The 16,264-nt window shown below is 35.6% G+C and overlaps 1 protein-coding gene across 9 annotated transcripts in view; it reads left to right on the forward strand.

Moving 5' to 3' along the window:
• Phf8 (PHD finger protein 8) overlaps window positions 1–16,264 on the forward strand; it is an 87,257-nt gene that overhangs the window by 20,518 nt on the left and 50,475 nt on the right. For all 9 annotated transcript variants that reach the window (XM_051178673.1, XM_051178676.1, XM_051178672.1 and 6 more), the window contains exons 5-8: window positions 2,582–2,742; window positions 3,516–3,657; window positions 5,330–5,516; window positions 7,949–8,111. In XM_051178673.1, coding sequence (XP_051034630.1) covers window positions 2,582–2,742; window positions 3,516–3,657; window positions 5,330–5,516; window positions 7,949–8,111 — 653 coding nt within the window. The remainder of the gene's footprint in view (window positions 1–2,581; window positions 2,743–3,515; window positions 3,658–5,329; window positions 5,517–7,948; window positions 8,112–16,264) is intronic.

A 16,264-nucleotide genomic window follows, 5' to 3' on the forward strand; every position in this document is an offset into this window, starting at 1 on the left:
ATTTATAAGCATCTAAGTAATGCTAGAATTGGGAGAATTCATTTTGTTTTTCCCTGTGTATACTAATTATGCAAAGTAATACATTTTGTTAGGACATTTTATATATATTCTAAAATGTACTTTGATCATAGTTACCTATTCTATGACCTCTTCTTATTTCCTCCCCTTTCCTCTTCCATATTCATAACAGTCTTCCATTTAATGTCTGAAAGATTTTGTTTTATTTTGTCATTTGTTTTTTTTGGGGGGGGGGTTCGAGGTAGGGTTTCTCTGTATTGCTTTGGTGCCTGTTCTGGAACTACCTCTGTAGACCAGGCTGGCCCCAAACTCCCAGAAACCCAGGCAGATTAAAGGCGTATGCCACCAATGCCCAGCTGTCTGAAAGATTTTTAATGATCAGCAAATTTAATTCTCTCATTGTAGAAGAGAGAAAACTTTAAAATTAAAAAGAAATTCTTTTTCAGTCAAAAAATATGTTTTCTCTGTTTCTTTCAGTTAACCTGGATTTATTAAAAAATCAAGTTAGGCACTTTCTGAACTGAACAAAAATAATGAGTTGGAAATTAACAAGTATTATGTGGTTTTAAATTCAGTGTTTTCAGGTTTCTTATACTTCAAGTGTTATTTGGTTGATTTTTCCAATTTATTGGTTTTAAAAGTTTTTAAAGGCTGTCAGTTCCCTTTCTACATAAGACCCCCTCAGATCCTTTCTTCTACCTATGTTAGCTATTTTCTTTCATATTCTTTCAAAAATATCTTTGTATCCATATATATGTATTTGTGTATCCTTTTTATTTTTTGAAGCAAGTGGAAACACTATATTTTATATATATATTACTTTTGTTTTTACATGCTATTGTGGATTGATGTCTTAGAAATCAATCCACAATAGCATATACAGATTATTCTTTATTCCTATTTATGGTCATTTAGCATTTCATTGAATGGATACACATTTTATTTAACCAGTTTTCTATTGATGACTATTTAAATTGATTCCAGTATTTTTCTGTTATTAAGAAAATTCTTTATTTTCTAGTGATGAGTATTGAACCTAGGCCTTTATAACCATGCTAGGCAAGTACTCTACTACTGGACTATATTTGAAGCCTCAGTGAATATCTTTTTGTATTTAAGTTATTGCATATGTGATAAATACAGTTGTAGATTTAATTGTAAAAGTGAAATTGTTAGGGCAAAGGATTTTGTCTTGACAATCTGTAAATATTGCCAATTGTTTACATAAAGGTTGTACAATTTTACATACATTTTGTCAAGGCTCTGATTTTACTATATTCTCACCAATAATTTTTTTATTATTAAACTTTTCGTTCTAATCAAAATTTAGTGAGATCTTTTAATTTTAACTTTTATTATGTTTTTAACTTTTATTACTTTAATTATGAAAGAGATTGATTTTTGTATATAAGTTTTTCTTCTGGTTTTGGGTTTTTGAGACAGGGCTTCTGAATGTTGCCCTGGCTATTAGAAAGCAAACATAATGCAAAAACAAGCAACCCCATAAGAAACTCTCTCTTTCTCTCTCATTCTTTCCCCTCTCTCTCTCTCTCTCTCTCTCGCTCTCTCTCTCTCTCTCTCTCTTACACACACACACACACAAATACCACAAAACATCAAATCAAAAAAAGCCAAGTAAGACCAATGAAAAAGCCCTAACAAAGCAATGTGAAACAAAATGCCTGCAAAAATATCTTTGGATTTATTTGGTGTTGACCATATACTGCTGGGCATGGAGCTTACCTGCCCTTAAGTGTGGTTAGTACACCCAGTGAGAGTCTGTTGTAGAAAACTGATATTTAACAGCTTTTCTTGCAATTTTAGTTTTTAATGCAAATCAGTTCTTTTATTAACCATTTTAGTAACAACTGGGTCTTATCTCTTAAAAGTTTTTTTTTCCCTAGTACCTTTTTGCAGTTTAATTTTTGGGCTATCTAGAACTACATAAAGAGTGAAACAGATACTGAGTTGAATAAGTTTGTTTTAATTCAACTCATTTTCTTCATAATCCATTTTTTTGATTCTAGAGATTGAAATCATAGCCAATGCAAGCTAAGCAAATGCTCTGGTATTATCTATACCTTCATCTATCTACTCTCTTGTCTCCATCATGACTAGGAGTTAAGAGAAGGGAAAGAATATGATCAAAATTTTATTATATGAAAAATTTAAAAATTCTATTCCCATTTTATAAAAGTACATGTATTGAGGAAGTAGTATATACTGTTTTTTTTTTTTTTAAACTCAATCTTTGCTCTCTTCACTAACATTTTAAATTGGATGTTGCTATTCTAGGTTAGAACAAATGAGTCAAAATAATTAGTTATATCTCCTCCTAGGTAAGCTATTGACTAGTTTCCTTTGTTGTTCAGAGAAGAGCAGTCTGTTCACTATACATTCCCACCTTTGTAAGTGACCTTGTCTCCTACTTTGGAGAGGCTATTTCTTTCCTGAGGTTTATGTCATAAGACTCCCTCAGGACTATGTGCCTTGAGTGAGAGGCCATTAGGCCTTCAGTGAGCAAAATCTCAAAGTCAGGGTTCCTCTCTTATGACTCACACAGCTCAGATGAAGTGATTCTGAAGCCCACTGGAAGTCAGCTGACGGTGGAATTCCTGGAAGAGAACAGTTTCAGTGTGCCTATCCTCGTCTTGAAGAAGGATGGGTTGGGGATGACTCTACCCTCTCCATCATTTACTGTGAGGGATGTGGAACACTATGTTGGTAAGACATCACAGATCCTTTTAACTGTAACATTACCTATTCCCATCAAGACTTGAGTCATGCTTGGTGTGGTGGCATACACTACCTATGATCCCAACACTCAGAAAGCAGAGTTAGTCATATCTTTGTGAATCTGATGCCAGCCACATAATTTTCAGGAATACCTAAGGCTACATGGAGAGATTCTGTCTCACATAAAACAGAAACAAAAAGACAAGAGTCACTTTTCTAATCTACTTTTTTATATTTACTTTCTAGCTTTTTTGAGAATATGATGTGAAGTACCTTACCCAAAGTCATTCTTTGGCAAGGCAAAGAGACAAAATACTAATCTTTCCTTCTTAATTTGTGAGGGATGGGAGGGGTGTGGTTAATGACAGTATTTGTTTGACTCTCTTAATATACCACACAAAACTAAGTTGACCCTTCCCTCCCCCCTCCTTTAACCTGGCAGATTTTCTCTGACACATGCTGTTACATACTATGTCTTACTGGAGCATGAGTTGTGGGGAGAGTGGAAGAGAAGAAATAAAGAAGCAGATCCATGGCAGATAGACTATATGAGAATCTCTGTCAGGTAGCTTCAGAGCTCTAACAGGCCTCCATCCAGATCTTGAGAGGGTGTGATAGATTCCTACTCTGTGCCCTGAACACTAACAGTATCTGAAGACAGAATTCCTGAGTAAAAGGCCATTCATTCTAAGTACTAGTGAGGGGACAAGATTTTTTTTTCCCTGACATCGATTGGTACAGAACTTGTTTCTTTACTTCAGGTTCTGACAAAGAGATCGATGTTATTGATGTGGCTCGCCAGGCTGACTGCAAGATGAAACTCGGAGATTTCGTGAAATATTATTACAGTGGAAAGAGAGAAAAAGTCCTCAATGTCATTAGTTTGGAATTCTCTGATACCAGGTAGGAGGGGAAGGTAACAAAAAAGCCTGACCACATGTCTAAAACTTGTAGATATACTTGAATTTTTATTTTGGTTTGTTTTCTTCTAATGGTTTCTTCCTTTGTAGTAGAGAGGTGGTGTATACTTTGTAGGGTATTGATTCAACTTTATAATAACTTAACTTAGCCAATTTCTTCTTTAGTTTCTTTCCTTTGCTGTTTTTTTGTTACGTAGTTTTGTTTGCTTATTTTTTTGTTTGTTTGAGGCAGGGTTTCTCTGTGTAACAATCCTGGCTGTACTGGAATTCACTCTGTAGACCAGGCTGGCCTTGAACTCACAGAGATTTGCTTGCCTCTGCCTCCTGAGTGCTGGGATTAAAGATGTGTGCCACCACCACCTGGCTCTTCTCCAGTTTCTAACATCAGGTGGATTGTGCAGTATCTATTTTACTTAATTTGCCTCCTTCATTCTAGGGTGTCTTTCTTTGAACTTTTCCTAGTATTTACATTTTTACCTCATAACTGTCCTCAGTCTCTGGAAGTAGATTCTAAAATTAAGCATAAGTAGTTTTTCTAAAGGTAGGTTCACTATGATTTTAAAGAGAAAGAATATATTTAAAATATTCTATCTATGCTTATATACTTAGAACTGTGGTGAATAGCAAGGAATCATAACATATCCTTTTGTTATTAGTATACCTACTGATTATTGGCATTTTAAGCTGTGAAATAATTAATAAAAAGTTAGATTTTCAAAAAGATGCAAAAACAGTGTACAGCAAGGTCCTGTGAATTTTTCAGTTTCCCACATAGTAATAAGATTATAATGTTAAAACCCTTGCTGATGCTTTTAAGATTAAAGACCCTAAGGGTATTTAAAAGATATAGTTGCTTTATATATCACTTTATCCAGAAAGCCTGTGAGATAGCTTTGAGACATGCAGAAAAGAGAAAAAGACTGGAATAGGAAATAAAAGTGGGGGACTAGGATGCATATGAATAGGTACTATACACATGAATGCATAATTCTTTGTTTAAATTGTTGATAGAGATGGACCATAGAGTTTTCATTGAATTTCCTGAAAGTTAAAACAAAGAGGAGAGTATATTGTAATAAGATTTGTGGGTTTATATGGTATAAAAAAAGATAGATATATGGAACTGATCTTCTGGAGGTTATCATAAAGAAGATATCAAGATAGGGATAAGACAACTGTTATAAACTACATGCTGAATGAGTAGACAGGAAATTATAGTTACGATAATTTAGTAGGAGAAATGATCACTTCCTACTGGGGAAGGACTTGGAGCTAGGATTTAGAACTTTGGAAGCTGGGTGGAAGAAGGCTCCTGATCAGGACTGGAGAGATGGCTTAGCCGTTAAGAGCACTGGCTGCTCTTGCAGAGGACCCAGGTTCAATTCCCAGCACCTACATGGTAGCTCACAAGTGTCTGCAATTCTAGTTCTAGGGGACCTGACACCCTCACCTAGACATACATGCAGGTGAAACACCAATGTACATAAAATAAAAATAAAAAATAAATATTCATCAAACTTGTAGGAATAAGTGTTGTATATATTTCTGTGGAGAAAATGATATTTTTAAATTGTCTTATCTGATTAGAGTATTTTATTCAGACTTAAACTTTCAATTTTCAGTCAGCTTACATTTCTTTTTACCTTCTTTACTAGGCTTTCAAACCTTGTAGAAACACCCAAGATTGTTCGAAAGTTGTCATGGGTGGAGAACTTGTGGCCAGAGGAATGTGTCTTTGAGAGACCCAATGTACAGAAGTACTGCCTCATGAGCGTGCGGGATAGCTATACAGATTTTCACATTGACTTTGGTGGGACCTCAGTCTGGTACCATGTGCTTAAGGTAGGAATGAATATGACTTCTTGGGGTAGCCAGACATATCTGCCTCTCATATTCTGTTTGTCATACTTTGACATAATTAACTCCATTGAAGGTTCTTACTTAGGGTCTCTATGTTGATGCTTAAGCAAAAAGTTTTAGAACGTAGGCATGGTGGCTTATGCTTATAATCCCAACACTTGGAAGGTTGAGCCAGGAAGGTTACAAAGAGTTAGAGCTCAGCCTCAGCTACATGATAAGTTTCAGATCAGCTTGAGCTAAAGAATGAGACACTGTCTCAAAAAACCTAAACAAAGACCAAAAAATAGATACATGGGGAGGGAGGCATGCATAAGAAGGCCCTAGGCAAGCCTAGTATTGGTGGTAGCACACACCTTTAATCCCACCACTCACAGGAGGCAGAGACAGGTGGATCTCTGTGAGTCCAAGAACAGCCAGGACTGTTATACAGAGAAACTATTTCTCAAAAAAAGCAAGCAAAACATCTCTAGGCTGTACCCTAGCACTAACACAATTCTTTTTTGAGGCTTGGGAATATAACTCAATGGTATAGTTTTTACTTAGCATGTGGGAGTCCCTGGTTTTTATGTATCTCTAGCACAGCAGAAGTTTTTTTTATTATAATAGATCTGATTTATTATAATCTGTTAACTTCTTCAATAAACTGATTTCTATTTTTTATTATTTGACATTTCTAATACTTCTATCAGTATGTATGAAAATGCCAATATTTATTGTAGAAATTCTTGATAACTTTAATATAATATATACCACAGAATTATTTATATGTGTAAATTTTGACAATTATAGTCACTTAATTGTCACCACAGATAAAACAGATATATTACAATTCCTTTCAAATTAATAATTCCTATGATTGTCTGTTAGTGGCTGTTATAATTTTGTAATTACTATATGGTGGCGATTAAGGATTTTTTTTTCAGTTGGAAAACAATTTCTTAAGTAATATTGATTGTCTTCACCACTGTTTGTCTTATCAGAAGTACTGAGGAAGGAACAGAAAACTAGCTTTATGGTTGTTGTGCAAATTGATCATACATCTTCAATTATTTATTTTCATTGGTTTATCATGGGGAATTGGAGCGTGTAAATGAAAATGCTGTTATGCAAATGCATGCTTTAATATTTTTATGGAAAAAAGGGAAGAATAATGAGATGATTTTCTGTATGTTCTTTATTCAGATTCATAAATGCTTCCTTTTTTTCTCCAAAGCAAACAAAATAAAGTGTGTTTATTTTTTTCCCTAAGACATTTGGGAAGAGTTCTAGACATAGTGTCTCCTTATCTCTAATCATTCATCATATAGTTCTTAATGACAAAGGTATTAGACAGAAACAAGTCCTCTGCATGTGGGTGCCGGTTAGGAGGCCAGGGCAGTCTATGGGGCCTCTAACAGTGGAACCCGTGTTTATCCCTAGTGCACAAATGGAATTTGCAAGCCCATTCCCTATAGAAGGATGCCATTTCAGTCCAAATACACGGAGGACCTCCTCCAAATGATGTAACAGACTTTGATGATCCCCCATGGAAGGCCTCAATATCTGTGGGGAGAGAGTGGGGATGGGTTGGGGGGGGGTCAGTGGAGAGCATGGGGGGGAGAAGGAAGAAGGGGGAACTGATATGTAAAATAATATTGTTTCTAAACTAAATTTATAAAAGGGAATGAAGGTATTCTCTTAAGATACTATAGAACAGTTGTCAAAATCAGGAAATTGATATAATACTATTGTTAGCTAATCTATGAAGGCTGTCAGTTTCTTCCAGCTGTACAGTATGCATATTTAGTTTTGTAATACATATTATAGTTTTCTATGTTTAAATTTATAATATATTAGCTAAGCTACCAGAGTTATCCTTATGTTAGTGTATGGTTCTTTTTCACTAAATTGTCTATCAGATGATTATCCAATCAAAACACAATTAAGAAATATTCTTCTAAAAGATAATCATCTAATGAAAAGTAAACTTCTAGAAGTCCTTGGGCAGTTACTGAACTTTTAAAGTTAATTAACTTTGATTGCAGGTGTGAAAAGGAACACTGTGTAGCTGGCATTTAAAGGCAGATTTAATTTTCTTCTCATTAGTAACATGGCCTTAAATTCTATGGCCTAGTATTATTTCTCTTAGCTATAGAGGTCATTTCTCATTTGGTATTACATCTAAAATCAGAGCATTTGGTATATATTTCTCCTAATTTAAACAGTTTTAATTTAAATACCTCCTTCAAGTTATTTTTGTAAAATTTGAAGAAAATTTTAGTAGTTGATTAAAAAAATGATATAAAATTTGGGAAACAGCTCTGACACACTGCTCTAGTTGTGGAGCATGGGAAAGAGGTTTGGTCCTTTGGAACACCCCTTTCCTCAGAAGGACATTTTTTGAAACCTTTGGTATGGTATCCTTTTTCTTTCAGGGTGAGAAGATCTTCTACTTGATCCGCCCAACCAATGCTAATCTGACTCTCTTTGAATGCTGGAGCAGCTCCTCTAATCAGAACGAGATGTTCTTTGGTGACCAGGTGGAAAAATGCTACAAGTGTTCTGTGAAGCAAGGACAAACACTTTTCATTCCTACAGGTTATTCCTGAGTCCCTCTAGAGGGAAGGATGGGAGGATGGGAAAGGCAAAAAGAAGGGAGATAGTATCACTGAACCAGATTCTGCCTATAATTTATTAATTTCCTTATGTGACATCTCTTTATTATCAGCTGAGAGGTTAAGAACTAGACCTCAAGAAAATGTATATGGTGGCCAGTAGGTAGTATGGTTGTTTGTGGAGGCTGCAGATGGCAGAGCAGGCAGGAGGAGGCTGACTGACCAGTTTATACTGGGTTGATGTCAACTGGTATACAGATAGAGGACAGGAATTAGTTCCATGACTCTAAGGATAATAACTGGGAGGCTGATGTTCTAGTCTTATGATGTTGAATGACCCAGGATGGAAACATTCTTTCTTAATGGTTCATGCTTGGGTTTTACTTCTAGAATTCTTAGGTCTCATGTAGAGTCTGAATTTGTGTATTTTGCTAGGCTAGTGTTCTTCCACTGAGCTATATCCTGAACTGAGTATGTGCATTTTTAAAAAAAGAACCCTGTTGTCTCAATCTGAGAAGGGTTGATATCTGGAATCTAATTGAGCCTCCTCTAAACAAGGTATCTTCTATCCAATTTAAATATTCCTTGATTATTTAATCAAAATTAACATTAAATTTTCTTGAAATGTATAGTGAAATAATCTTATTGAATGTGGCATAGTGAAACACCTGGAATCTTAGGTACTAAGGCAGGAGGATTGTGTTTTCAGGGCCAGCCTGGGCAACTTGGTGAAACTGCATTTAATAACAAAACAAAATAAAGATTTTAAATATTTTCTGAAACAAGGTCTCACTGTGTAGATATGGTTGACCTTGAACTTGCAGAGCTCTACTTGCATCTGCCTCCCAGCTGTTGGGATTAAAAGCATGAGCCAGCTCAGCTCAAAAATAAGCAAATAAATAAATAAATAAATAAATAAATAAATAAATAAATAAATAAATAAATGGGTTTATCTTGTGAAGTCACATGGACCTGAAAAGTTGGGGGAAGGTCAAAACAAGCAAACAAATAAATGGAATTCTCTTGTGAAATCATGTAAACCTGAAAACTTGGGGGGAGTTTTAATTTAGCATTCAGTTTCCTTAATCTTTGTAAGGTTCTTTGCATTATTTAGCCCATGTTGCTTTTACCAACAAGGCTATCTTGCCAGCCCATCTATTCTATATTAGATGGGTTGTTGTCTTCTATTTTCAAAGAATTCCTTTATGTCCATTTATTCTCATTTATTTTTATTTTCTCTTTCCCCCCTTCCCCTTCTATTTCATTCCTGATGCTAATTACCTGTGTCTTTCACTTCTGTCAGTTTTACTAGAGATTTATGAATTATACTGATCTTTTACAAGAAGTATTTTTGTCTAGTTTTTTCTCTTTATATTTTCAATTTTGATTTCTGTTTTTATTTTGAGTTCATTTTATTCTGAGTTCATTTTATATTTTTCTAGTCTTGAGAAGGATTTTAGATTATTGATTTCAGACATTTCTTTCTTTTGTAATGTGAGTATTTAGTGCTAAAAATTCCAGCACTAGGGGCTGCAGAGATGGTTTAGTGGTAAAAAGCACTGGCTGCTCTTCCTAGAGGCCCTATGTTTAATTCCTAGCACCCACATAGTAGCTCACAATTGTCTATAACTCCAGTTCCAGAGTACCTGACACCCTCATGCAGACATACAGGCAAAACACCAGTGCACATAAATAAAAAAATTATAAAAATTTCCAGCACCAATTTAGTTCTTAGATTTTTATGTTATCTTTTTCTTTTGGTTAAGTGTACCTTTGTAGAAAATGAGATGGAATTTACATATTGTAAAAATTATCAGTTTAACTTTTTTTTAGTATATTTATAAGGCAGTGTAATCAGGGATATGATCATCACTTTAAAAAGAAACACTTTCCCATTAACAGTTAGTTTTTACTCTGCTCTCCTCCTAGCCTGTGAAAATGAATGTTTTACCTCTTTTTTTGAGTATTCCATAAAATTTACTTGTGTTCCATATAAATGTTGTTGTCTTTTGCTTCTGTTTTTCCCCCACTCAGCAGGTTTTCAGAGTTCATCCATGTCACAGCATTTGTTGTCACTTTAATAGTTTATGAAATAGGATCTCATGAAGCCCAGGCTGGCCTTGAACTCAACTGTGTAGCTGAAGTTGGCCCAGTACTATTGATCCTCCTGCCTCCACCTTCTGAGTGGAGCAATTACTAGTGTGCACCACCTCACTTTGTTTTCTCTTTCAACAGATTCATGTGATCTTGGAATTTGCTCTGTAGCTCAGCCTTGCCTCAAACTTGCAATATTTTGTCAGCTTCATGAGCATGTGGTTACAAGCATGTGACACCTTATTTACTTTGTTCTTTCTAAATGACAAAATAGTCCCTCCCACCCCACCCCTTGTAACAGGGTATAAGGTACTGATATTTGCTGTGTAGTTAACGATAATCTTGAACTTCTACTCCTCCTGCCTCCATCTCCTGAGTACTATAGTTAAGGTTTGCACCACCATGCCTAATTTTTGTGTTTATCAAGCATAAGAAATCAAACATGTTGATTATGCTAAGCAAGCCCTCTACCAGCTTAGCTACAACTCCAGCCCCTGCAAAATAGTATTTCATAATGTAAATATGCCACATACTTCCCTTTTCTCTCTTTCTTTCTTTTCCTTCCTTCCTTCCTTCCTTCCTTCCTTCCTTCCTTCCTTCCTTCCTTCCTTCCTTCCTTCTGTCTTTTCTTCTCTCTCTCTCTCTTGTATTTCTAGACAGTTTGTTTAATAACTCTGGCTGTTTTGACTTGACTTGCTTTGTAGTCCTGGAACTCACAGAGCTCCGCCTGCCTCTTCCTCCTGAGTGCTGGAATTAAAGGTGTGCATTACCACCGCCCATCTTAAAAGTGTTTTATTAGCATATATTATCCATAATAGTGGATCTCAATATGACATTTCTATGTATGTATATAATATATTTCATATTCACTACTCCCTTCTGTCCCCCACCATACCTACTAACTAACCTTCTTAATCATCTAGCTCCCTTTCTACTTTCATATCTTTTTTTTTTTTTTTTTTTTTTTTGGTTTCTTTTTTTTTTTTGGAGACAGGATTTCTTTATATAGCCCTGGCTGTCCTGGAACTCACTCTGTAGACCAGGGGCTAGCCTCAAACCCACAGAAATTAGACTCCCTCTGTCTCCTGATTGCTGGACTTAAAGGTATGCACCACCAATGCTCAGCTTACTTTTCTTAAGAGTTGTGAGTAGGAGCATATTAGGAACCTTACCAGTGGCTATACTGCTGAAGAAAATCTCATCTTCCCTATCAACCATTAATTGCATATTAACCTTCAGAGAAGGATGGCCCCATGAACCCTTGATCCTTCTATGACTGGGTGTTGGAGAGTTCAGTCATATGATCACAGCTTCTGTGAGTTGGAGTAGGGGGAAAAAATAAAACAGCCATGTCATACCTTGACATACCATTTCACACTGCTTCCTCCAGCCACATTTGGTTTGATTTTACTTGAAAGCTGATAGACATTTGACTTGTTTCTATTTTTTTTTTCTTGATACTGGGGATTGAATGCAAAGTCTTGTGAATGCTGTGTAAGTGCACCACCAGTGAGCTATTTCTACAGCCCCTATTATTTATTTTATCTTGCTAATTTAATCATGTTTGTTTTGAGACAGGTTCTCACAAAATTGCCCAAGTTGGCATTGAGTTCACTATGTATTCCAGTCAGACCTTAGCTTCTCGAGTAGCTGGGGTTATACAAACAATACAAGCATATCAGACAACTTAGGTTGGAATAATTTTTGGCTATTATGAAAAATGCTACTATGAGTATTCAATACAAGTTATTGTACCAGCATAATGATTTGAATATTCTTAATTAAAAATCTGGAATCCAGCTGGGCGGTGATGGCACACACTTTTAATTCCAGCACTCAGAGTTAGAGACAGGTGGATTTCTATGAGTTTAAGGCCAGCTTGGTCTACAGAGCAAGTTCCAGGACAGCTAGGCCTGTTACACAGTCTTGAAAAAGAAACAAACAAAAATAAATTTCTGGAATCTAGAAGTATCTAATAATCTGAATCCTTTTCTCCCAAATCATGTTTTATTGAGTTTATTTCCTATGGGCAGTCCATATACATAGTTCTCTGTATGTGCACATGTGCGTCTTGGTGTGTATACACATGGAAATCTAGAATTTGACATGATATGTCTTCTGTAGTTCTTCACCCTATTTTTTTAATTTGTGTTTTTCATATAAGTAAATATATGCATCAAGTGCTTTCCTTGTTCCCCTGGAGGCCCCAAAAAAGCAATTGAATCAGTTGTGAGCTGCAATGTGGGTATTGGAGATCAAAGCCGGATCCCCTGGAAGAGCAGACAATGCTCTTAATCCTCAAGCCATGTATCTCTAGCCCATCACCTTATTTTTTTATATATAATTTCTCATTAAACTTGACCAGCTGTATCAACCCTGATCCTCCTTTCTCTAAGCTCCGCAGTACTGGAGTTACAGATACATGTTGCCATGATCAGATCTTACATAGGTGATGGCAAGTAGTTTATTGACTGAGACCTTTTAAGAGTCAAAGCAACTCTGCAAATAGAGAATTTCACATCTGACTAATGTGATGGGAACATGCTCAAAGACATAAGTGCACTGAAGTATGTAAAATTTCCTTCAGGCTGTTTGTATAAAGTACATTTGAATCATAAATGAGTGCTTTATTTAGACTTGGATTCCATTCCCAGAATAACTCTTTTTCTCAAGATATCTGTGTATTTGCAAATATTACAAAATTTTAAAAATGTCTTGCATCTGAAATACTTCTGATCTGAAGTATTTTAGATAAGGGGTATTCAGCTTGTATTTTCAATTTTTTGTTTATCTGTTTGGGTGAGGAATGCCTCTATCATGCGCTAACTCCATAGTTTGCCCTGTTGAGCAACTGCCAAGCTGTTATCAAAGTACATATGTGCACTATTTTACATTCCAGATAGCAAAGTATAAGGGTTCCAATTTCTTCATATTTTCTCCAGTACTTGTCATTTCTGTCTTTATGATGATAGTAATCCTTGCGTGAGTAAAGTGGTATAACACTTAGGTTCTAGTTTGTGTTTTCCCTAATGACTATTACTATTGACCATTTTGAAAAAACTTTCTGCACTTTATAGATCTGTGTTCTTTGTTATTTTTGTAAAATCCTTACTTATTTAATTAAATAGTATTTTTATTACAAGAGTTCATTATGTTTTTGTGCTATGTCTTTATCAGATATAGTGTTCAAAAATACTTTTCTCAGTTTTGAATTTGTCTTTTGACATTATTTTCAATACATAAAACTGATTGACAGTTATATATATATGTACCTTATTCATGTCCCCCATTATCTTCTCTTATCCTTCTCTCCCTGCTGCTGAAACCTTCTTCCAAACAAGTATCCCTGCTACTTTCACATCTGTGTGTGCTCCACTGTGTTTATTAGGTTGCTTACATGAGCATAGATGGGGATTATCTTACTATTGACCATGACTCCCTCTTTCCCAGCACCCCTTAACTGTAACTCCTCAGAGAGAGTTTTCTTTTGACATTCTTTGATAGTGTATCGTAAAACATGAAACTTATTAATTCTGTCCAATTTAATTTGTTTTTCTTGTCCCATTTGTCTGTTTTTCTTTGATTGCTTGTGTTACTGGTATCCTATGTATTGTCATAATGTTTTACAGGATTTGGGTTTTTTTTTCTTTCTTTTTTGTTTGTCTCACTCAGCCTGTGTTCAATCTTACTGTATAGATTGAACCACCAGGCCTCAAACCTGTGACCTTGCTGCCTTAGTTTTTTTTATAGATAGGATTATAGATATTTCTGTAAGTATTGGTAAGTCAAGGTCATGAATACTTATATTTTATAGAGTTCTTTTTGAGACATTGTCTTACTCAGACTATTCTCTGCCTTACTTTGTTGTCCAGATAGCCTCAAACCTGTCATCCTCCTGCTTAGCTTTCTGAGAATGTGTCAGTCTCCAGTTTAGTTTTGGCTTTTATATTTAGATCTTTCATTAATTCTTAGTTCTGTTTTTATATATAGCTTGAGGTGAGGACCCAGTTTCGTTTTTCAGCATGTTGACATCTAATTGTTCCAAACTATCCTGATACATGATTCCTTCACTGAATTGTCTTGATATCTCTCTCAAAAATTGGTTGATCTGAGATTAATTTGTAGTTCAGTGGTAGAGTGCTTGCCTAGTATATCCAAGGCCCTGGGCATGCTTTACAGTATTGAAAAACCAATAATCAAATGGAAAAAAAAAAACAGGAAAAGTCAGCTGACCATGTGAGTTATTTTTTTTGGATCTTATATCTTCCATTGATTTATATGTCTGTCCTTATTATAATGCACACTTTTTTATTACTATACATTTGTAATACATTTTGAAGTTTGGAATTGTCATTCCTCTCACTTTGTACATCTTTTACAAGGATTGTTTATTAGGATCCTTTGAATTTTCTTATGAATTTTTAGGTTTAGAATTTGTGTTGGTTTTTGGTGGTTCTAGTTGTTTATCTGTTCTAGTTTTTTGTTTGTTCTAGTGGTTGTTATATATGGAACATATCACAGATTATTAGTGTTGATGTTTTACCAGTTTGAAGGGTTTTAGTCTTACCTAGAGGTATAAAAGAACAAGTTTGAATCCAATGGCTCTCCGCTGACAACTAGGGTAGTCATCAATCCAATCACAGAGGATGGCCAGTTCAGGCTGTGCATCCACTACTGCTGGGGCCATCTTTGTAGACTCATGAGAGTTTCTCTTGCATCAGGCTTCTACTCAATCCTGAAAAGCCTCCCTTTCCAGTCATCTGTCTCAGCACTCTCTTCCTTCAACCCCCCCCCCCAAACTAACCCTTCAAGTTCCCATGTCCACTTGCCCTCAGTCAACCCAGCAGATCATCTATTTACCCTTCCCAGGGAGATCCATGTATTCCTCCACCCCCATTCTCCACTCTTGAGCCCTCTTTGTTACCTAGCCTCTCTGGAACTGTGGATTATAGAATAGTTAACCTTTACTTTATAGTTAATATTCACGTTTGAATGAATACATACTGTTTGTCTTTCTGGGTCTGGGTTACCTCATTCAAGATGATTTTTTTTGTAGTTCTATCCATTTGCCTTCAAATTTTGTGATATCATTTTTTTAACAGCTCAGTAATACTCCATTGTGTTAAATGTACCACATTTTCTTTATCCATTCTTTGATTGAGGGACATCTAGGTTGTTTTCAGGATCTGGCTATTAAAAATAAGCTGTTTTGAACATAGTTGAGTCCTTGTGGTATAATTGAGCATCCTTTTGAGTATATGCCCAAGATTATTATAACTGGATCTTGAGGTAGATTGATTTCCTATTTCCTAAGAAACCACTATATTGATTTCCAAAATGGCTGTACAAATTTGAACTCCCACCAGCAATGAGGGAATGTTCTGCTTGTGCCACATTCTATATACCATAAGCTATTATTGGTGTTTTTTATCTTATCTATTCTGAGAGGTATCAGATGGAATCTTGGAATAATTTTGATTTGCACTTCCCTGGTAGCTAAGGATAAGTGTTTCTCTGCTATTTGAGATTCTGCTGTTGAGAATTTTCTGTTTAGATGTATACCCCATTTTTTATTTTTGGTTTTTTGTTTGTTTAGTTGGTTTGTTTTTTCCAAGACAGGGTTTCTCTGTTTAACAACTCTGGTTGTCCTGGAACTAGCTTTGTAGACCATGATGGCCTCAAACTTAAAGAAATTCCCCATCTCTGACTCCTAAGTGCTGGGGTTAAAGGCATGCACTACCATCGACTGGTTATGCCCTATATTTTAATTGGGTTATTTATATTTTGATGTCTTATTTCTTGAGTTCTTTTTATATTTTGGAGTTTAGACTTCTGTCTGATGTGGGATTTGGTGAAGATCTTTTCCCATTCTGTAGGTTGCCATTTTGTCCTATTAATGGTGTATTTTTTCCACCTGCCTGGTCCCACAGCCATGCTAGCCCCAAATAAAACACCAGTACTCTGTATTAGATATAAAGCTGTTGGCCAGTTACTGATTTCTTATCGGCTACATCTGTCTTAAATATTAACCCATTTCTAGTA

Source organism: Phodopus roborovskii, unplaced genomic scaffold (genome assembly GCF_943737965.1).
Source record: "Phodopus roborovskii unplaced genomic scaffold, PHOROB, whole genome shotgun sequence".
In the NCBI taxonomy this organism is placed as follows: Eukaryota; Metazoa; Chordata; class Mammalia; order Rodentia; family Cricetidae; genus Phodopus; species Phodopus roborovskii.